The 23,677-nt window shown below is 35.2% G+C and overlaps 1 protein-coding gene across 1 annotated transcript in view; it reads left to right on the forward strand.

Moving 5' to 3' along the window:
- FIG4 (FIG4 phosphoinositide 5-phosphatase) overlaps positions 1-23,677 on the forward strand; it is a gene marked incomplete at its 5' end in the record, with an annotated part of 46,417 nt that overhangs the window by 4,988 nt on the left and 17,752 nt on the right. The window contains 11 exons of the mRNA XM_010180158.1: positions 778-828; positions 2,846-2,994; positions 5,940-6,068; positions 7,653-7,753; positions 8,193-8,355; positions 8,996-9,093; positions 10,618-10,751; positions 12,663-12,779; positions 14,145-14,190; positions 14,664-14,812; positions 17,535-17,701. Coding sequence (XP_010178460.1) covers positions 778-828; positions 2,846-2,994; positions 5,940-6,068; positions 7,653-7,753; positions 8,193-8,355; positions 8,996-9,093; positions 10,618-10,751; positions 12,663-12,779; positions 14,145-14,190; positions 14,664-14,812; positions 17,535-17,701 — 1,304 coding nt within the window. The remainder of the gene's footprint in view (positions 1-777; positions 829-2,845; positions 2,995-5,939; positions 6,069-7,652; positions 7,754-8,192; positions 8,356-8,995; positions 9,094-10,617; positions 10,752-12,662; positions 12,780-14,144; positions 14,191-14,663; positions 14,813-17,534; positions 17,702-23,677) is intronic.

Raw genomic sequence — 23,677 nt, forward strand, 5'->3', positions numbered from 1 at the left:
AGCAGGAAACCTTGCATGAAATGTACAACTACATCCTGGTGGTGTTTTTATCAGGGTGAGGTGACTTTACTTCTATGAAATACCAGGCAAATTGTTTCTTTAAATGGCTTTTTAGTGTGTACCTAGTGTGAATAGTAAAAAGGTGATGGATTATGATAGACTGATGTCAGATAATAAATCAAGCTAATGATTACTATTTAAAAAGTTTCTACTTTAAGGTATGACTGATTGTAAACCTCAGTTTACAGAGGTTAGAAAAACCTCTTAGAATGTTGCAGACCATATTATCTAACCTATATATTTATGGTGTTAGCCATTTTATCATTCATAGACAGTGCAGTGTTATTGTTCCTTCTGAGAATTTGCAAGGGTATGACAGGTTGAAGTAGATAATTCTTTTTCATTTTTTTGAGAATAACTGAAAATCTTTCATTCTTGTGTAGTATTGTTGGGAGTTTGCTTGTGTAAGTCCTAGAAAAGTTCACACACATGTGAAAAACAGAACTACAACTTTATCTACAGCTGCTTAAAGAAACAGTGTATCTACATGAGTAGACACTGGATTTAAAAAAAAAAAAAGGCTATTTGATTTATTTAATCAGATGCTGACAGTCTAGTGGGATTACCTGTCAAAGCAATTACAGTAAGATAAGAAGTGAACATAAGAGGAGAGTCAATATTTATATGTAGTTTAATTTCTGAAATCCTCTGAATGACTTATTGAGGTCTGTCTTGTTAAAGTAATAATTTTCCCTTTAATTTGAATTATTTTGATAGGTATCTAAGAATCTTTCAAAATGTGGACCTTTCTAGCAACTTCTATTTTAGGTGGGTATTAGTTACTAATTCCTTAAAAAAATTGTGTACTTACACTTGTTATAAGATTCTGCTTTTGGGTTTTGATACCTAAGTTCTTTAGGTTGGTACTCTGGGGAAATAAGACACATGATCACAGTGCTTGTCCATTTTTGTCTGTGTCTTTTTAACCTGCTTTCTTCAACAAACTGATTAGGAATGTGGTCTCCATGAAGTTAAAATCTATAGAACTATTAGTGGCATGGTAGAAGGTAAACACTGAAATTACTGCTTCCACTGACTGTTCAGCCTTGCCAGACTATGCAGAAGTTCTCTCTTTGGAAGAGTACTCTATTTCAGGAGGTTTGCTTGTCTTGTCAGTTTTTCTTTCTTGGTCTCATTCTCCAGAAATAGAGCTTTGCCTTGATTCAGTAGCAAAGACAGAGAAATAAGTCCTCATCTGAGATATACCCTGTGTAGGGTACATCTTTCTTAGGGCATTCTGGGAACTACCAATTCTCTAGCCTATTGTTTCACAAATGTCTTACCTAAGGCAAATTTCTGTGTCCCAGCTACTATTACACAAGAGATTTTTGGGACAGCAGAAAAATGGGGGAAATGTGATGATAGACCTGGCAGTAGTAGTTAGAAGACTTAAAGATATAAAAACACAAAATTCCTCTTCCAAGTACCAAAAGGTTTCTCAGTCTGAAAGGTACTCCCTCTTGGAAAATAGAGACACAACTCTATCTGTGAAGATAAAACCAAAGTTTCACGTGTGTTCTGTGGTTTTGTATGGGAAGGCTTTTTCACAGTGTAAGACCTGAGTTTTTCTTCCATACTTTGTCTCCCTAACATTATACAACTTTCTTTCCTTTTTTTTTTTTTTCCTTTTTTTTAATCTGCTTGGGGATGATGAATATGTACTGTTTCTGTGGTTGTGCATAGAGGGGAAAGGACAAGGTTCCTGTATAACTCTTTGATAAGCATATTTATCAGCTTAATTTAAATTGTTCTTAGCTGAATTCATACCATATTTTTCTGCATGTTTTTTAATAAATCCTGAACAGAATTAGAAGTATGTTATAAGTAAACATTTGGTCTAAGAGGAAAATGTAGGAATAGCCTCAACAAGCCTTTTACTGAGATACTGTTTAAAGATTCTGTTCTATGCAAACTGAGCAGATAACAGGGTTTTTTTTTTTTGCTAACAAAAAGGCGTATCAGATTGTTATTACAGAAGTGTGGTGAATACATATGTTAGACTTTCTTATCATTAATGATAAATCTAAATATCCAATGTTTAAATTTTTTTAGAACATTAATTAATATCTAGAATTTAGAGGAGGGCCAGTAATCACTGATGTCGTCTTAGGCTAAAATGGAAATCTGTGTGTATTTCTGATTCAAGTCTTTTCTAAATTTGGTTTCTCCCTGGGGAAATGAATCCTAGTGGCTTATAAAATCTAGCACTTAGTGTAGAGTATTGTCAGTATAAAAGACATGAGATGCAGAAATTTTTACTGTTATGAAACTAATTAAAAAAACCCTTTTGTTTATTCAGCAGCCACTGTCTTAAGATGCATCTGTGCTGCAATCACTAATGTGAGGACAGATACAGTTTTTGTGGACCAGATTTTTGGCTGATTTGAATTCAGGTAGTAGAGAGTAGTACTTAAATCTCAGAAAAGTGAAGTTTTCTGTGTATATGGATATTTCTGGTGGAATAGCTATTTTTGATCTTCAAGACTGCTTCTTGGAACAATGAATTAAGTTTGATATGCTTTGTTCAAAAAGCACATTCAATTTTCAGTTATAAGAAGAATGTAAGTACAATTTCAGCTATAGTACTGTAAAAAGTTTCTATGTTTGTAAAGCTTCTTTTAGACATAATTTGTCATTTGCCATTATAGAGTCAGAATCTTGTTTAAAAGTCTTTTATAAATGGATAAAATAGTACTGTGTTAAATATAAGTATAGATGGAGAGAAAGGGCTTTCAGAAAAGTCCTGTGCATCTACAATTACTAATAAATGTTAACTGTCTATCAGTTACAGCTATGATCTGTCTCACTCCCTTCAGTATAATCTTACTGTCCTGAGAATGCCACTTGAGACATTAAAAACAGAAACAACTCAGACCCGACAAGAGAGTTTTGATATATTTGAAGATGAAGGACTTTCAACACAGGGTGGAAGTGGTAAGCAAATATGCCTAATTAAACTAATGTTGTTGGTCATGATCAAATTTAGAATATGTTCCACTTAAATATACTTTTGAGAAACATTTAGGTCTTCTGTATTCATCAGTAGTCTTAGAACAGCCATGAGATAATAAAAGATTATGTAAAGTGCCAATAACAGACATTTTTGTTTGAATAGTGCAATTTCTGGAGGTGATTAATCATTGTTTTGCTAATTTACATTGCAACTCAGTGAGATAATTGAGCATGCTGACATTTTTCATCAATTGTTTATTCAACTGACTTGTGAGACTCCCAATAGGAATTAATGGGAATTAGTGGGAAGCAATAACTGATTAAGTACTAATAAACCTTTTTTGTTTCATGCTGGAAAATAATGATAACAGAGGAATTGTTTGAAGTTAGTATCATCTTGATGTAGTAAGCACTATCAGGAAGTCTAAGAAAAATTGAGTTCAGTTGAAAAATACAGCCTTCGCTTTGGATCTAACATATTCTTAAGAGTGTAAAGATGACCAGACAGACAAACAAACTGTTTTCTCTCCCTTTTGCTTTGTACACACACATAAACACACACACAAAGTTTCCCCTTAAACTCCCGATATTAGATTTCATTCTGTTGATGGTTTTTTATGTTTTATTGCCCTCTGACATATACTAGTTATCTGAATGCTTGACAAAAAATTGCATTTTAATTTTATTTTTTTTACTTTTTGGTATTGTATATGTGACACCACTTTTTTTCCTTGTTTAAATGTGAACTGTAAGAAATAACAGTGCTACCTTTGATTCATAATGAATACATTGCTGCAAAAGTGGTCTCAAACATCTGCGGAGATTCAAATAATCTTAAGTAGTAATAGAACACCATGCCTTTTAAATACATCACTGAAAAGCAAAACAATAGGATATAGGAAGCCTGCTACTATTTTGCTTGAATCTATGAACTTGATATGGAAACCAGCTTAGATGCAACATCTGGATCTGTGCTTATATGGATTATAAAGTGGCTCAAAAACCTCTCTGCATTACCACCCTTATCCTTAGTCATACACTGTATAACATCTGTTGCACAGAAAATATAATACACAGAAAAATATGATATAAAAATCCCACTTGTCCTAAAGTAACTTTGGTTCTTGGGCATAGTGTGAGTTGCATGATTCATCTTCCATCTTTTCAAACGGAAAATGAATCTTCTGAGGCACTGAAAAAGGAATTTATTGGCCCTGCTTCCTGTGTCTCCAAAGGGGACTCTGAAAGTCTGACAAGCACATAGTTAAAATACAGAAATGTCTGAAACAACCCCTGACCCAGACTTACAAAAGATAAAATTGGACACTGTTTGTCCAGCCTTTTGTCACAATACCTAGAATAGATGTACACTGATTGCAACTCAAAGAATGATAATGAACATTAGCTAAGTAGCTAATCATCTTTGATAGTGGAACTTTTCTAAATAGTTGTAAACATCTATCATACTGTCATTTAAAAGCCTAAAAAGAATGTTGTGTACAAAATGCCCTAAATCTGATGGGGAAAAAAAAGAAAGATAATCAAGTAATTTATTTACTTTTAAAGAAAAGTTATTTTCCTCCGTCCCCCAAGAAAAAGATATTAGTAACATGGTCATCATATATATCAGGATATCAGGAACTGGTTGTTATGTACTACAATGGTAGAAATTACTGTAAAGAGTGGAGGGAGCAATAATTCGTCCTCTGCGAAGGCTCTTATCTACAAGATCACTCAGGAATCCATACAATGGCATCATCTCTTCTATGTCTCTGTGAAAACACTGGGAGATAAAGATGCCATAACCGTGACCCCATCAGCAGTATGCTGATAGCACAGTCAACTCCATTTCCAGTAGATACAGTAGATATTAGTAACATATCTGTTCATGTGATAGAATAAGTGTAAGAAATACTTGCCTGTCATTCAAGAACAAATTCTCACCAAAGTAATGCTGCTAGAAATGAGAAAGAGGACAAATTGCTGACCAAGCGTTTGTGGCCAGATTCTGCTCAATATATGTATTCCTTCCTAACCTAAATGTTTACATCAATTTTCCCTGGGCTTATGGTAAGTTGGGCGACTAGGTAGCAACAGTTTGTTCAACAAATGCTTTTTCACCTTCAGTCTGGTAGGAGAACTCATCTTTTTCCCCCAGCAGGTCATTTGACTGCTGTAATTGACATACATACTGCTATAATATAACTCATCCTGCTAGAAACTTACTTTGAAAAGCTACACAAAAAATGTAGGTAGAGTTCTTGCCCTATTCCTTCTCTTTAAGATTCAGACTCAATCATTTCTGTTCACCTCCTTTCAGTGCCAGTTGTTATCTTGGTCCTGATTTTTGAAACAGAAAAAGACTCAGGTTCCAGATATAAATTGAATTATAGTTCGCCGTTATACAATAACTGCATTTCTTGGTGTCAGTGCAAATTAGGAAAACCACACTATGTGAGAAGGGGATTGACATGCTTTTTGTAAAGGGGGATTGAGCTATTCACGATCTTCCAGAGCCTAATAGGTAACTCCAGAGCAGAATTTAAAAGCTTATAAAGTCCTCCAGTGAGAGTATTTTTGCCTTAACTGGAATTCACAAATTGATTTATTTCCCTCATTATCAAATCTTCTGCTGCTACCATGCAGAAATCTCTCTTCTGTAGTGGAAGTAACAGAAACTTCTGCGTGAAGGCACTCGAATACTACAGTGACTGGCAACCATAGAAAAATTATAAATCCTCATAAATGCTGAACTTCGGCATGTACCTAAAGTTTGGCAAACTCTGGAGATATGAGTAAATGCTACGTTGAGTTCCAGTCAAGGGAAAATCAAAATAAATGTCCAGTGACCTGGATTCTAAAACAATCCAGTGCAGGTAAGCTTGCTCCTTAGTTGCTGATGTATTTTCATTGTAACAACTTCCTAGGTGTATTTGGGATTTGTAGCAAGCCTTATGAAAAGTATGTGTGGAACGGCAGGCTTCTGGAGGCAGTGAAAGATAGTGTTCATCGTGACTGGCTGCTGTATATTATTCATGGATTCTGCGGGCAATCGAGTATCCTTTTACTGTTGTAATGAATGTTGGTTTAGTGGAGGTTTTTTTAAATTTTTTTTTTAAGTTAGAGCATGGGAAATATGTTGAATTTCATTTCTTTGTCACGTAAATACTTTTCAATTTTCAAATTACTGATTGGCTTTTATTTTCATTACTTTTCTAGGTTTTATGCTAAATAAAAAATATGGTTATGCTCTTATAACAAGGTCCTAACACAGGTGGACGGCATTCTCAGTGAGCCGCTGTTTCTAAGCATAGGGCTTAGTAATAAAGAACTTGAGAGGATTTTAAGGTTCAGCTGTATTTTTTTCAGATATTTGAGGAAAGGGAGAAAAAGTAAACGGAACTGAATTGCTGACATAGAAATGTTCTCTTACTAATCTTCTTTAAAACATTTTTTTAGTAACTGAGATTTGCAGAAATTCTTGTGTTTACTCTTTTTCTGTTGAAGATGATGATAGAACTTCAGGCGTGCTGTGTGAAGAGAGTTAAGTAAACACTAGAACATCTGAAAATCTTTTATTCCTGACTGTATATTATTTAAATCCATAAAAGGTTCTATGTACATTGTAGTAGAAGGAGAAGAAGCCCAAATGCATATCACACTCCAAAGGAATGCCATCTCAACATCTTAGTTGATAAGAATTTAGTGTATTACACATTAGATGCTCTAGTTTAATCTTCAACAATATCATGTTAGTTTAAAAACCTGTCAACAAAATATCTGGGGAAACAAGTAGAATTATGAAGTTAAGGTTAGTAGTGTCTTTGCAAAGTTTAATTTTGCTTTATCATGATTGTAGGGCTGCTGGTCATTGGCTTAGTCCCCAGACAGAAAGCTGGGTCTGTTTTTATATACCACTATTTAATCTGTGGTCTTACTTAATCGAATTAGTAGCTGTGGATCTGACCACCAGCACTATGCCTGCAGCTGCTTAATGAATGACGGTAGTCTTTGCTTGAGGTATTTGATGAGCAAATGTCTTCGTCCCTCTTTCTTGTGCCTCCCTTATACCAAGGAAGCAATGATAGCCATGCTAGACACCTGATTTCATCTTTTTTTTTGTTTTAATAAAAAAATTAAACAGCCTAAAGAAAGCCAGCACTGCATCTGTAGCTGTTTGCCTCTGGCTTTCAGTTGTTGTTATTTAAGTTTTTGTAAATTGTCTACTTTTCCAGACAAATAATTAGAGAGTGACTGATAAACCTAATCTGAAATTAGAAGCTCCCAGGCTTTAATCCCAATATTCACAAAAGCCGTATTTGTGACCCAAGATGAATCTTGTATTTATTTTACCTCTGTTGTCACGTCATAAAATAGCAATACGTCTCTTCTGTATGTTGTGAAAAGTGGTTGATGTATTGCAATGTAGATTCCCTTTTCAAAGTTCTTAAAACCTATTGTCCAAAAGGGCAATGGTCTCTCCCAGCTGCAAAACAAATTTGGAAGTAATACTCATCACTGTTAGGGAGATTTTAGAAAATCAGATGTTTCAGTTTCATACACCTTTTTTGAATTTATTATTGTATTAAGTAAGTGAGCGAAAAATTGCATGTGATGTAAACCTTAACTCCTCTTTCAAGAACTGTTAATATATGGTCGCCCTATATATGTCACTCTGATAGCCAGAAGATCTAGCAGATTTGCTGGAACACGTTTTCTGAAACGAGGAGCAAACTGTGAGGTAAATTAATTGTGATTTTAGGGGTTCCCCCCTACCTCCCCGAAAGTATGAAAGATTGAACTTGACTGACTGGAGAACTGAAATGTTTTAGAGGGTTGTTAGGGGGCTGTTAGGCTGTAAATTATGCTATTAGATAACATTACCACAACTATCAATACATTTTTAGTTGAAATAATAAAGCTTTTCTTAAAATAATAAGTCTCAACTGACAGTTCATTTTGTTTACACTTAGAGAAGACATTATTTCCCAAATAGAGAAAAAAAATAATCTGATAATATACATTTAGGGGCAAGTGGGAATTTAACCTTCAGAGGTGTTCTCACTACTATGATTTGATGTCTTACAGTTTAATTGTACTCTGTAATGATCAGTTCTCTATAATGCATGCAGCTCTGAAGTGTCACATCTACATCACATGGGTATTTCTGTTTGTTTTAGGGAGATGTAGCTAATGAAGTGGAAACCGAACAAATACTTTATGATGCTTCGGTTATGTCATTTTCTGCGGGGAGTTATTCTTCCTACGTTCAGGTTCGAGGATCTGTCCCTCTGTACTGGTCTCAGGATATTTCAACTATGATGCCTAAGCCACCCATAACATGTATGTAGAAATTATTCTTTGTGATAAATTATGGTTAGCACTGTGTCCTGAAGGAACACCCGAAAGAGTAAGTGAAAACTAAATTGGCAAAAAATGAAAAAATTGTCCATGCATTTGTTCTTTGGGAAACCATAATTGAAGGTAAACCCATGGTTTTTATAATAAACATCATAGCATACAAATGTTTGACCATATAAAAAGCTTCATTTGATGAAATAGGAGAAGATCTCCATCTTAGAATTCACATTCAGAAATGAAATATTAAAAAACTTGTTTGAAGAGGTCAGCTTTCTTTGCACTTATTTTGTATACAAAGTTAGCTACCTTTATCTTAGTATTGTGGATAAAATTTTAAGCCTACTGAAAACGGTAGAAAACATCTGAGCTAGGTTTAATGGGGCCAGTGTAATTGCTCTCTGTAAGCATCGTACAAAAGTTTTGGTTAAGAAGTCACTTCCGATTTGGAAAAGGGAAGATTTTTTTTTTTTTTAAACAGCTTTTGCATGAAAAGAGGGAAAAGTATGTAATTGTATCATTTATACTAGAGAATGAGTATGTATTTTGTAAAGGGTACTTTTAAGGCAAAATTATTTCAGTGACTCTACAGCTTACTTAATATTATCCTGAATATGTGTTGCAGTGGACCAAGCAGATCCTTTTGCACATGTTGCTGCTCTTCACTTTGACCAAATGCTTCAGAGATTTGGCTCTCCCATTATTATTCTGAATCTTGTGAAGGTACAATATTTTGAATATGTTCTATATGTTTTCTAATTTTTAATATTATGCTTATTTCTTTAGAGTTTCCGTGTAATACTGGTTGTGTTCTAAGCTAATATTAGCCTGTAAATGGAATATTTTCCTTCATAAATCTCACCCTATATGGTATAATATATAATAAATCTCTAACTGCTTCTACTACTGAACTTCAAAAAAAGAATGTTCCCATGTTTATAGACTTACAGTCACCTTTCACTGTTTTCAGGTTTTTGCTATTACCCCTTAGATATAAGTCCAAATAAATTTACCACTAAATTTAATTTAGCACTAAAAATACTAAATTAGTATGGTTCCATGCAAACTGAGGTTTGTTGGCTTCTTGACACAGATGACTGAGTTATTTGAAATACTGTGACAAAGCCTTAACTTCTGTTGTTTGCTCTGTGTGGTGGAATCATGGAAGTATAAGCAGGAGAGAAAACTGAGGCATCTGATGGCAGCTACTGGGGAGTGCCAGTGGCCAAACATTGCCAAACACAACAATGTGTTGAGCCAAGGCTCACGTGACCTTGACACGTGAATCATTATATGCTTTTATTCACAGCGCTTCTGATGTGGTGGTTCAAAATGAATCTTTCTTTCCCTCTCTGTAGATGCTTAATATTAAGATGCTAAAATTCATGTTCCTTTCTTATTTTATGTACTGATTTTGATTTTTTTTTTTAAAGCAGAGGGAGGAAAGCCCCCAAACCTGAATACTGTTTTTTTGGATGATTCTGTTGCTTTTACACAAATGCCCGGTTTCTATCTCCAGTATATTTATTATTTGATTTCTTAAATGTTGATGAAACATAAATGTATATCCCTCTCTATCTGGCTATCCTAGAAACTTGTTAACTAGTAATGAATGTGTTAGGCTTCTTTTGGGTTTGTTCTTTTATGACTGCTATTATATATTTAAAGCAGTTTCTATAATTTAAAGTTCGGTATAGGTTCTAGTTTGGAGGAAGTTGAGAGGAAAGGCATACTAATATATAGGGTGCCAAAACATATGGTGTATTCAGAGAATGGCAAGAAAATTCTAATTTTTTAAAATTATTGCGAGGCTGGGAGATGGGAGCTGTGTTATTCCTTTTCTCCTGTCAGTAATGGAGGAGAATTTGCCTGAGTCCTCTTGTACCACAGAGTAAAATCAGGTACTTTCCTTTCTTCCTGTCTTTTTGCTTCTCTTTTGCCTTTATCTATTTCATATGTGTTACCACATTTATTTCCTTGTCCCCTTCTTTTATTTTTCAGCTAATGATTATGCACTTGAGATGGGTAAATTTTACTGCTAATACAGATAAATTGTTAAAAGCCCAGAATGTTTAGATTTTTCTCTCTTCTGCTCTTAATTTAATTGTACTAGTTATGAAGAGCTGGCTGCTGTTGTAACAGCTTCCACTTTTAATTTGTTATATATACATACATTTATATGTATACAGGTTACATAGATTTGTTAATGAAAATTGTAATGGTAACTTTGTGTTCTCCTTGCTAAAGGAACGTGAAAAAAGAAAGCACGAAAGGATTCTTAGTGAAGAACTTGTTGCTGCTGTGACTTATCTCAACCAGTTTTTACCCCCAGAGCATGCAATTATATATATACCCTGGGATATGGCCAAGTACACAAAAAGGTAGAAAAGATACTTTTTTGCACTAGTGCTCTTAGCTACAATACAAATAACTGTATCCTACTGACTTTCTTTTCAGTTGAATATAGCTTAGGAATGATGGGAGAATTTTATTAAGATCTATGGACAGAGTAAAACCTCAGCATTTTGAAGAAGCAAGGCCTGAAAACTTTGAAATTCTTTGCAAAGGAAAATTTTAAAGAAAAGCCACAAAAAAGCCATCAACGTTCACTTTTTATTTTGAATTAGTCAAAACATTGCATTTTGTCAGGTGTTCCATTTCAGTCATTGAATTTATTGAGTAAAAAATTTTGGAAAACAAGGTGTTTCGTATCAATCAGTCTTTTCCATTTTCTTTTCTAAAAGGAAATGAGGAAATTAATTTCAGTGTTGTAAAACATTTAGATTATTATGAGCATGTATCTTAGAAAGGCAAATATATTCTGTAACTTCTTATACTAGAATTTTGTGTAATAGAACGCTATTATAGTATCATGTGAAAAGGATAAAAGTTTTCATAAATGTATAAATATTTACGAGGCACAAACTTTTTAAATCTATAGGTGTGGATTGCTATTCTTAAGTACCACACAACTCAGTTGTACAGTTCTTTGGCCTGCCTTTGTCTAAAGTATCTTGTAATGCCAAAAATTCTAGAAGAATGACAAGAGTTGTTGGATCATCTTCCAGGTGTCTGTTACTACCTCAGTCTGAACAGAACAATGGAAAAACTGGTGTAGTTTAAAGGGCAGGAATCTAATTAATGCTTATCAATCAAATTATATTAAACAGCTTTGGAAAACAATTCTTCATTATTTGAGATTACAAGTTAGTTGATATGGTTGGTCATGTAGGTCTGAAACTGTTACTTTAAGGTTTGATACTACATTTTTATTCTAAAACGGCGTTGTGTTCAGTTAGGTGGATATTCAGTTGTTTGTGTTCTGATAAAATGGTAAATCTCAACATGGGGCTAGATTTCCTTTCAGAAGATATGCTAGATGCAAGTTCATGGTTTCATATGGAATGATTGATGAAGCTTAATCGCCTGTCCTATATGAGAAATAATACTAGGTGATCAAAAGATTCCCCTTCTGCCTTTAATCTGGATGTATACTTATATACATATCCACCATAGTACAGATATTAGAAAAAATACCTGGGGGCTTGAACAAGGTTAATTCTTTATGCAAGCAAGAGATATTTAAGGATGGAAGATAATGTGTATGTCTGCCTAAAGAGTTGACAGTTTCAGTTATACTAAGAAGGCTTTTGCTTCAACGTGTAGCTTTGAAGGAGTTTGCTGGAAGGTAGTACTGGTAGAAATGTTCCAAAATATTGCTTCCATCTCAGTGCAAGCAATCTTTAAAAAATAAATTAATGGTTTTGTTATTTGAAATGTAAATACTGTAGTTAAAACTTTGAAAATAAAATTGTGAGTAAACAGAAGCTAAAGTCCTCAGCAATGAACAGATGGATGCCCTGCTCTGAGCAGGACATGCAGGACATCGTGAAGGCCACATATGGGAACAAATGTTACTAAACAGAATGGCACCTTACAAACAAAATGGAGGAATATGGTTTAGCACAATCCTATATCCTGTTCTGCCACATTCTTATAATTTGAATCACAGAAAGATTGTTAGGGGAAAATTAGTGTGATATAGAAGTCAAGGAGTTTTAGATTTTTGAAGACTTCCACTTCTAGTTTCTGTAATATGCTTTGTTAATAAGTAAATAAAATTGCTCAGATACCATCAGTGTCTGTTTTCTAAATATGTAAAATCTATAGACATAATTACTGTTAGATAAATAAATTATTTCTTTACAGCATTTTTGTTATTAAAAGACTTTCCAAGCAGTATTTTTTTTAGCATTAATGTATCTTGACTATGTATTTTTTTCTCTCCTCAGCAAACTTTGCAATGTCCTTGATAGACTGAATGTGATTGCAGAAAGCGTAGTAAAGAAAACTGGATTTTTTGTAAATCGACCTGATTCCTACTGCAGTATCTTGCGGCCAGATGAAAAGTATGTATAATTTAATTGATGCATAATAAATAACATCTGTTGCTTGGAGAGTTGTCTGGAACATCTACATTATTTCTTATTTTAAGGCTTCAATTACTATGAAAAAATATCATTTGTTATCAAGTTATAGCTAAAAGAACTACAGTCAGAGGCACATGCTAAGAAATACTAATACACTGAAAAATCTATAGAGTGTAATTATGCTGGTGTTCTACTTATGATAAATTCTTATTTCAAACCATTATTTATAACTCGTAATCTGTACCATGTATGAGTTTATAAAGCTTTTTTTTTCACTTTAATCAAAGAAATACTAAATTTGGGGGTTAAAATTTCCTCTTTGTTACATTTACAAAACAAACATTTGGAATTTAGTAAATGGCTTCTTTTGAGGCATACGAATAAGATACTTATAATTTAAATGTTACTGAGTCAAGTGTTTTCCAATGGATTTTATGGTATTCATACATACTAAATAAAAAACTTTCTTTTTAATAGAAGCTATATTTGCTTAGACTGCTGCAGAAGTAAATGACATAATCAGATTAATTCTCTCAAGTCTCTGGAAATCCAGAAGTAAAATATCTTCGACATTAAAAGTTCAATAAGTTTTTGATTCAAGTTTTTGTGTTAGGGATCTAATTCATCACTACTCAAATGGGCATTCATATTTTACCAGAAGAGCATCCTTGCCTTTTCATCCTAACTTCATTTAGAAACAGTCTGAACTAAAACTCTCAGAGGCTCTATTAGCGCTTTTCTCTGCCATGCAGCACAGCAAATGTGGTGACAGTAAAGGAGCATGAACAAGATCAATACATACGTGTAATGCTGTGAGTACAACTGCTCCTCCATCTCAAAATGTCATTAATTTCTGACTCATGTTCTCTGCCTCTGGGTACAGCTAAGGCCTGTATAGCATCGCAAGACCTAGATGATTAATTGCGTGCATGTCTAGAATCAGTATGAGGGGGAGATTTAAATCAACCAACTTGTGCTGGAGGGTATGTTGTGCCTCTGCCTTCTAGTCACTGGCATTGTACATACTGCAGGTTTTGTGCACCCGAGACCTAATCTAGCAAGGCTCGTATCACTCATACTCTATTTTATAGGGAGCAAAGGAAATACTTTCTATGGCTTTGGAATATTTTAAATTTAAGGCTAGATTATTTTTTGCAATGCACTTTAAATACAAAGCCTCTATACTGTAGAGCTTTCAGTGCTTTCTACAGTTCAGGATATCAGTTTTGCTTTGTGGCAGGTTTTTAATTGTCACCCGTTTTCACTGAGAAGATCAATTCAGAGTATGATCTGTTATTTTTAAAAAATTATTTGTAAGTCATTCTGTTTTGTGTCTTTTTTCAGATGGAATGAACTGGGAGGTTGTGTTGTTTCCACTGGACGCTTGCAGGTACTAAAATGATATACTTTATTACTTCGTAGTTATAGAGATGTAGATCAGCACTCCCAAAGCACCAGTGAACCATTTCATTGAAATACCCAATTGGTGATTCACAGATTGCTTTTAAATTAATATTAATATTTGTAGTAAAAAGCATTATAGCAGTCCATCCCAGAAACCCAGCTGGGAGATAGACCCTGGGGTGGTACCACAAAAGCTTATGCTGTTGGAATGATATTTTTGCTGGAGGTAGTCTGAGAAATGATCATGATGTAGCTTGCTAGAGATAAATTGCATTTAATTATTTTTTAATGTTTCCAATGTTTTTTTTTAAATGTCTTTGCTCAAATTTTTGTGAACTGACATAAAATTCAGTATTTGAGATTTGACAGGTCTTGGGGTAGTGGGAGAAGAAAAGTTATAATCACAAATGTAGTAATTTGTTAATTAACAGAAGTCTCTTATTTGGGTTGTTTTACCAGACTGGAGTTCTCCGAACCAATTGTGTGGACTGTTTGGATCGCACTAACACAGCCCAATTTATGGTGGGAAAATGTGCTTTGGCATACCAGCTCTATTCGTTGGGATTGATTGATAAACCCAATTTACAATTTGATACAGATGCTGTTAGGTAAGATATATTAATAAAGTGTGACATGGTTTTAAAGTCTGAAAAGATTTAGGAAAAATACGTCTATATAGAAAAGTGCAGTTCTTCCTTTTGGAATGATTTAACTATGTTTATTCATGCAAGTATAAAAAATCATCCGTATTTGAAATTTTCTTGAGAAAATCCAGTCACGCTGAAAACTTGCTTTTCCAGAAGTGTATGTTAATCAGCTTCTTACGAGGTAGCCACTTCACTTCATTCTCTGTATGCCTAATCTTAAAGCTCTTTTAAATAGATGTAACAAAAAAACCACTCCAGTCTAGTACACTTACTTCACTTGCTTGGGGTAAAATGCAAACAAACAATGAAAACTGAAATAAGTACATGCTTTTGTGGAGAATGCCAAACTGATATTTGTATAGCAGTACATCTTACCTTGCTATTTTCTACTTTTCCTTTGGTAAAAATCTATGCTTTTTGATTTATTGGAGAAAGTTTTCAGCGAAGTTGTTCTCTCAGATCAACTACCAGGGATTCAAGCATCCTCAAACCATTTAAGAAAGCTCAATTCAATTTAGATTGAAATGTTCTGGGAGTCAGGGAGAACTAAGCTACTTAACTTGTGAATATGTTTCAGAAATTCATGTAAGAGTCCTTAAGGTGATGTGTTTCTGTTCCTTATGGCTGTTGTCGTGTCTGTGAATCTTATGGTTTCATTGCTGTTTTTCATTAGTGGATTGTTAATTTTAGAATGTGGAGACGTAACTCGTATTTCATAAAAGACAAAGTAAACAGTCTCCCCTCCCCTTTACTCGAGACATACCTTCAGCTCCTCTCCTTTTTTCCATTATCCTCAACCTGATGCTCAGAGGAAGTCTAAGGTTGCAGTTCTGCTGACCCCCCCTCCTTACTTCTCCAAGAGTTGAAAACTCTATCATTTCATGATTGCTGACTTGGAGGCAAAGATGGCCTTCAACTATCATGTCACCCACAAGTCCTTCCCTGTTCACAAACAACAGGTCCAGCAAGGTACCTTCCCTAGTTGGCTCCCTCACCAGCTGTGTCAGGAAGTTGTCTTCTATACACTTCAGGAACATCCAGGACTGTTTCCTCTCCACTGTATTGTATTTTCAGCAGACATCTGTTAAACTGAAGTCCCTCATGAGAACAAGGGCTAGCGATTGTGTTACTTCTCCTAGCTGCTTATAGAATATTTTGTCTGCCTCTTCATCCTGGTTGGGTGATCTGTAACAGACTCTCACCATGGTATCTTCCTTGTTGGCCTTCCCCTTGATTCTTACACATAAACTCTCAACCCTATCGTTACTGTCATCGAGCTAGTTTGTTTATTTTTAGTTTGGTTGGTTTTTGTTTGCTTTGGATTCGTTTTTAAGTTAATAAGCAGACTTTTCCTCCTAATTGATCTTTTTGTGCTTGACCTTGGACGGAAGATTTGCTGAACAGCTATTTTGTTTTTACAGAAATTGATTTGCTGCTCAGTGTTCTTCATCCAGAACATCTGAGGAGGACTTCAGTCAGACGGTTGCTGGGTTACTTATGCAGTACTGTCCCTTTACTGGAAACTTTCTTAAGGGATTGCTTTTGTTGTTTTGTTTTATTTTGTTGTTATTTTGCCTATAAGGACTTCTTTCTTCTCAAGTATTAAGGTATCACAGCGTATCATATGCAGATGCCTGAGTTATTGTGTCTTGCTATACTGATGTGAAATACGTTTCCACGGGTTTGGTGATTGGGTTTTGGGTTTTTTTGTTTGGCTTGTTCTGTTTTGGTTTTTTGCCTCTTAACTACACTTTCAGCCTCTTTTTAACAAGATGTCATCTTTGTCATTGTCTTGCTCAAGAAAGGCCATAGTCTCCATTTCTGAGAAGCGCTTTTCAATCTGTTATCTTTTAGACTTAGGACAGCCTTGTTTTCTGAGACTGTTGTCTTGGTTTTGTCATTGATGGGGAGCTTCTGGATATTTTTTGCTATTTGGACTACTCTGTTTGGAGTCTGCTGTCAAATTCTTGATTCTAGAGGACTGCACTGCTTTTAGCCAGCTCTCCTCGTTCATCTTAGCAGCCAACTCTTTCTGCTGCCTTCTTACACGACGTTCTTCCAGCTCCAGTAAATGGTATCTGACTGGTATTCATGTTTCGTACAAGTCACGTTTATTTGATTTGTACCTTTGAGCCATCATTATTGTAACTAGGAAGATATTTGGATCTGTGATTCTGTGATTTGGAAAGTTATGCTACCTTCGTTCTCAGTAGACTTGACATAAAAAATAGCCTTGAGATATTGACATGTTCTGTCCAATTTAATGTATTTAAAATACCTCGTGAAGGTATATGATTTGTTTTTTTCCCTGCAGACTAGTAGGACGTGTTAATCTTCTCCCTCAATCTACAGAAGTGCATATTCTGTAGTGCGAGTGCATTCTGATATATTACAAATTAGTGAAAACCTTACAGTCTAATCCTTCTTAGTAATTATTATAGCTGAATAAAATTTTCATGTATTTATCTGAATAAAGTCTAGAGGTATAGCTTTAAATTTCAGTGTTTGAAAGTTAGTATCATGTTTTAATGAAATACTTGTTTCTGTAAACTGACAGAAGTACTTAGGAGAAGAAAATGTATTGCCTGTTAAACAGAATGACATTATTATTATTATACTTTTTTTTTTTCTTAAAAGCTCTTTTCAGCAGTTTAATAGATAACACTTTTTGCTTTTCCTTCAGATTGTTTGAAGAATTATATGAAGATCATGGAGACACACTTTCTCTGCAATACGGAGGTTCTCAGCTTGTCCACAGAGTAAAAACCTATAGAAAGATAGCTCCATGGACTCAGCATTCCAAAGATATAATGCAAACACTCTCCAGATATTATAGTAACGCTTTCTCAGGTAAATTTAATTTTAAGTGCTTTCTCTTAAGCCATTGTTTAAAAAGCATCTTACTTGTGATGTTTCAGTAATCCATACTATGCTCTTATGACAGAGATCCTCTATACTATAACTTTCAAATAATTCAGTAAAATCTAATGATTATCAAATGAGTATTCTTATTTGATGAAGCATTTCTATCCTATGCAAATGTATGTTGTAGCATGCAGCCTTATTTGATAAAAGTTAGTGAAATTATGTAAGAAGTATTTAGAAAATATACACATGTAGCACTGAAACTGCCAGTGATATTTGTAGATGTTAAAATGATGGATGAAATTACTTCAAAAACTTAAGGAAACCTGTGAATCTAGACACAAGTAGAAGGCTTCAAGTGGAGTGTTTCTTGTGATCTTCCTGGGGACTTCAGACAAAAGGCAAGCTCTGATGCATGCAATTGTTTTGTATGAACAGAAGCTACTAACTGTTGAGTCTGTGGTAGAAAAGACAGAAGTAAATTTAAAAAGCAAGATTCACCAGGTAAATAAGCTATTTTGGGGGGTTAAATAAGTTGTAAGGTACCAGCTTGCTCACTTACTAGCTTGTATCAGTCACTGATACTGTTCTGCTTTGTTCTAGATAACATTGTTAAGAGAAAAAACCTCTTAGAAAAATGTTGAGCTATACCTTAAGCAAAATAACTGAAAAAAATAAAAAACATCTTGGTGTTTTTAGAAGTCATGAGAAAGATCTAAAAGAACGATCAAAGGGCAGCCTAAGACACATCAGGATGACAAACTTTGGGTGCTGCTGTTTTCTAGATACTGTGTCTATCCTCTATTACTACTTTTCACAAAAGTTGCATAGCCAGGGAAGGAATTTGTATTTTTTTTCCTATTAGACTCCAATTATTTGGAAATTATGTGAACTTCAAGCAGTGGGTTGGACACTAGCTAGAAATACTTCAGTAATCTCTGGTTTCTTTGGCTGAAGTCATTGCTTTTGTAGCTGACAATTCTGTGTATGTAACAAAAGGTGAGAGCACAGGATGTAAAGTACTGTTTCTGAATGTAATTAATATAATTTCTGTATCATATTTGCCCAAATTATATGAGAAATTGAGAGCTTGTTTATTTCAGTGATATGGTCTCTTATTGTTTGGAGTGGCAATAAGTTATGGCTTCATTAATTCTGACAAGCCTAAAGAAGGGCACTTGCAGTTTCACCTGTACTGACAAGTACAAGATGGAACCGATCTCTCAATCTGTTCGCTTTGATGCCAGCCATTTAAATGGTCAGGTGGAAGCTTGAGCAAAGTTCTAGATCCACATTTGGGATTGTGGTCCGCTTGTAAGCATAGTCAAGATATGCATGTGTTTTCGTAATAGAGGAATTTGCTCTGAAAAAGATGTTACAAAAAGAAGAAGAATAGAGAATAAAAACTGTCCATGTTGTCACCTGGACGAACTTCTAGCTGAGTACACAAACCACTGTTAGTTTTTACTGAAGACAGTAGGAAAAATGAAACTTTCATAAAGGTACTGCACACCAGTTTACTTATGGCTTTGTTATTTGATCCCATTTGAGCGGAATATTTTTGGTGCTTTATGCATTCCTTGTGTTTGAAGATGGCATTGTTGAAGCACAGCATTGAATGTTGTATTTACTGCATTTTTAGTATGAAATTTTAAAAGATTAATTTAACTGAAATTTAAAGGTTCACTGTCCAACACTGCCTCACGTGGCATCTACAAGCTTGTACATATGACACACTGGGAGAGATCATTTTGTTCTTGAAGTTTTCTCAGAAAGCAGAGGTAGAAGTAGTATTTTTTTAAACAAGATTCTAATTTGCTATACTGCACTTATTATTGTTAACATCCATCACATACCCTTTAAAATACAAATAAAAATCTGAGGGCTAGTCAGTTCATGAGCCAGTATTTCCTTGTGGTTTTGATCCGAGAAACTTTTTTTTTAAGCCTTATGAATTCTATTTACCAGTAGTAAACAGACACAGAAGATTTTAGTGATTTCCTTAAGTCATACAGTATATCAGATTCAGAACAAGATTACTAGTGGCCTGCTAAAAGTGCCTTCTAAGTAAATCACTTAGCCACACTTGTTCTGTTTGTCTATCACAAAAAATACACGATTCTAAAAATAACTTACACTTTTAAGAAAATGGTTTTGTCTGTTGACCTCAAAGCTCATAGGATAATCACTACTAATTAAGTTGTGCAGATGAGAAAAAGAAAGACATGTGTCAGTTAAGTGATTTGCCTGGAGATACTGATCCAGTAGATAAGACTTGGAATTGTAAGAAAGATAACTGTGAATGCAGTTTCACCCTAGTTCATAACATGTGGCTTAGCTTTTCTACAGATTGTCTGTACCTATAGATTTGTAATATGTTGCCTATGTAAGAAGAGTGAAGAATTAATAAAATGTTCTCAGGATCAGGTTAGTGCCTGAAGCTTAGAAGAAAACAACTAAATTTTCCTCCTAAAAATGTGGGACAATTAATTTTATTGTAACTTGAAAAAACCTTATAGGTTTAGCATTTGAAAAAAAATAGAGGGTGCAGTGTAGCTTGGGAATTCAGCTGTTTGAAGTACTCTGACTATAAGCAAATGAGTTGTACCAGAAAGAAGAGTGTCACAGAATCACAGAATCGCTCGGTTGGAAAAGACCTCTGAGATCATCATGTCCAGCCGTTCCTGTCTACCCACTAAACCATATCCTTAAGTACATCATCTACTTGCTTTTTAAATACATCCAGGGATGGTGACTCCACCATCATTCAGCTAAGAATTAGATGTTCCTTCAACACTCTCTCTGGCAGGCATTCTGATTAGTTGAATTCTAACATTTTTCTTTCATTTGTGATTATCAGTAAAATTAGGAAATAGTATTCCAAATAATACTCTTTTCGCCTTTTAGAAAGTAATGTGATGTTGCAGTGCTAGAGTTGCAACATGCATAATAAGCTTCTGGAATCTGGAATAATCTATTTATCCACAAACAGGACTGCACATAGAAAACTACCTTTTAGTGTTGTATGAAAGTAAACTTAATTACTACAACCTTTTAGTCATGGGACGTTATAGTCCCAATTGTGTTGAATCTCCCATGATTTAGTAATTTGTCATGCAGTGCAGTTACAAACTCAGATTGAGAGCAGCAGATTATTTTAGGCTAATTCCATTTAATGTCCCCTTCAGTTCCTGTTTTCTCCAGTGATCTTAAAAATGTGCTAGTATACACGTACATTGCAGTATCTTTTGAAAAATCAGTGTGGTTTTTCTACTTACTTGTACATAATTATTGCATTCAGTGCTAACAATGAACGGAGAAAACCTGTTTGCTCTTTTGTCTGTGCTCCACAGTGCATTGACACATTCTTCTTTATTTATTTTTGAAAAGAGAGATTTTCTATCTACATAAGAAAATTGATCAGAAAAGCTCAATATCCTGTTTTGTCTGACCAGTCTTTCAAAGAAAGACAAAAACTTTAATTAGTTTTGTTCAACACTGAGTCATAAAATCGTCACCTTTCAAGTTAACTTCCCCATTCACTTGTGTGCGTGTGTGTGTGTGGCTATATATATATGTGTGTGTTTGTGTGTGTGTTTGTGCCTGCTTGAAGACTTATCCACACGAAATCTTAATCAGTGTTATGATTTTTTACTTCTCTTTAAATGATGAGTTGAGAAGTAAGACAGTAGAAAGACATTTTCTGATAAATGTCCTGTATTTCTCTTAAGTTTAAAACTCAACTGTACAACCAGACCATTTCAGGCAATGAATTGGTAAATTTAGTTGGTATGAGTTTAAATTTAATGTATTTTTCACAGAACAAATTTATTTGGTTTTATTTCATTGTAACATCTGTCATATAGGTAGTGACTTAGTTTGTTAACTGAAATATCTTGTTTTCCTCTAGTTGTTTTGCAACTCTTTAGTTAAGTCTCAATATACCTTCTGTTCCTGGCAGGTGAAACCAATGGTAAATGAACAGAGGAGGCTCATCTCTGTCTTTAGCTTTCAGAAATTGCCACCAATTTTAACCTATTTGTTCATGTTAATTAATTTTGTCTTTAGAGCTCCTCCAGTTTCTATGCTTTCTTGCTTTGTTCGGCGCTTTCTTTAAAACACTAGCGAAATAACTTATCAGGAAGACAGAATACATGTTGTTGCTTCTGACTTTTCCTTTCTTTTTACTTGTTCATGTCCTCAACAAGGCTTTTTTTGTTTAAGATTCTTTTACTGAGCATTGCATAGCTTTCTTGTACTGTTCCTGGCCTTTCTCATTTTCTCCTTTAAGTCTTGGTTAAACTGTGATAGTATTTTGCATGATTAGATGTCCTGCAAACCATGAGGACCTACACATGCTTTGAGTGTTACCATGTAGAAGAGTTAGTGTTTTTAAGTTGATCCTCTTAAGAAACTTGGGAAGGTGAGGAACGAGAAGGAAGTTAAAACAAGTATCTCTTTGGAAGAGTGCTCTGAAGAGACAGTAAAAGTATCCAGAGGGAGTATGAGTGGAGACAAAAGGAAGAAAAAAGCCAGATGAAAGGTCCTCTAAGTAGGAAAAGGGAGCCAAGCAGCATTAAGAAGTTTCCTCTTTAAAAAAATTTCTTGGTGCCTTGCCCTGCTACACCATGTGATTGTTTATACTGGAGATCCCACGTCCACATACTGACCTCCACATATGCACAATTCTGTAAAGTACTATGCTTTTCACAGAATCACACAGAATATTAGGAGTTGAAAGGGACCTCGAAAGATCATCCAGTCCAACCCCACTGCCAGAGCAGGATCACCTAGACTAGGTCACACAGGAACACATCCAGGCGGGTTTTGAAAGTCTCCAGAGAAGGAGACTCCACAACCTCTCTGGGCAGCCTGTGCCAGTTCTCTGTCACCCTCACAGTAAAACAGTTTTTCCTCATATTCAGATTGAACCTCCTATGCTCCGACTTGCTCCCATTGCCCCTTGTCCTGTCATTGGCTGTCGCTGAGAAGAGCCTGGCTCCTTCCTCCTGACACTTGCCCTTTACAAATTTATAAACATGAATGAGGTCACCCCTCAGTCTCCTCTTCTCCAAGCTAAAGAGACCCAGCTCCCTCAGCCGCTCCTCATAAGGGAGATGTTCCACTCCCTCCATCATCTTTGTGCCTCTGCGCTGGACTCTCTCCAGCAGTTCCCTGTCCTTCTTGAACTGAGGGGCCCAGAACTGAACACAATATTCCAAATGCCGTCTCACCAGGATATTTTCTATAATCTTCTTGTCACCAAAATTCTATATAGCACACCATTTGTCAGGTGCTTGTATGTCTTAATTTCCTGTAAAAAAACACTGCATGATGCACAGGAGGAAAACACATTGGAATTCTGTGGGGAAGGGGATGCTGACAGAAACTTTGGTGGTGGCCATGAACCAACCTTGTCCTTGCTGTCATACCACCACTTTGTGAATTTTGCCTATTTTTTTACTTGCTTTCTGGTATATTGAGACTTCAGTTTGTCTTTTTGATCCAGTGTGTTGCTCAAAGGACACTCAGCTCTCGTAATAAGCTTTTGGAAATGTGGAGAGAACTGAAGGAGTAACACTCTATTGAACTAGTCTGAACTACTCCTTGTCTGATGCTTACTGAAGTGCAAACAAGAGTGGAGATGAGAGCTTTCCACATGCTTATTCCTCATGGCACACACAGAGCTCAGCTCTCCACATCTGAAGATCCTTTGCGTGTAAGCCTTCATCTGCCCTTGCAACTCTGCTCACAAAGCTGTCTTTGTCACTGTTCACCATCCCCAAGCCGTTGTCTGACTACGGCCTTTCTTCATATCTGTTTGTAACTCATCCTATCTGCAACTGGGTAGCAAGAGAGATTATAAAGATGTGAGCAAAAGCATTTCTTGTCATGCTTCATCTACAGTGGAAGGTAACCATGGGATTTTAGCATTTGCCTTATATTTAGTTTGGTGAAGCT

This window comes from Mesitornis unicolor, unplaced genomic scaffold (assembly GCF_000695765.1).
Source record: "Mesitornis unicolor isolate BGI_N332 unplaced genomic scaffold, ASM69576v1 scaffold23042, whole genome shotgun sequence".
NCBI classification, from domain to species: domain Eukaryota; kingdom Metazoa; phylum Chordata; class Aves; order Mesitornithiformes; family Mesitornithidae; genus Mesitornis; species Mesitornis unicolor.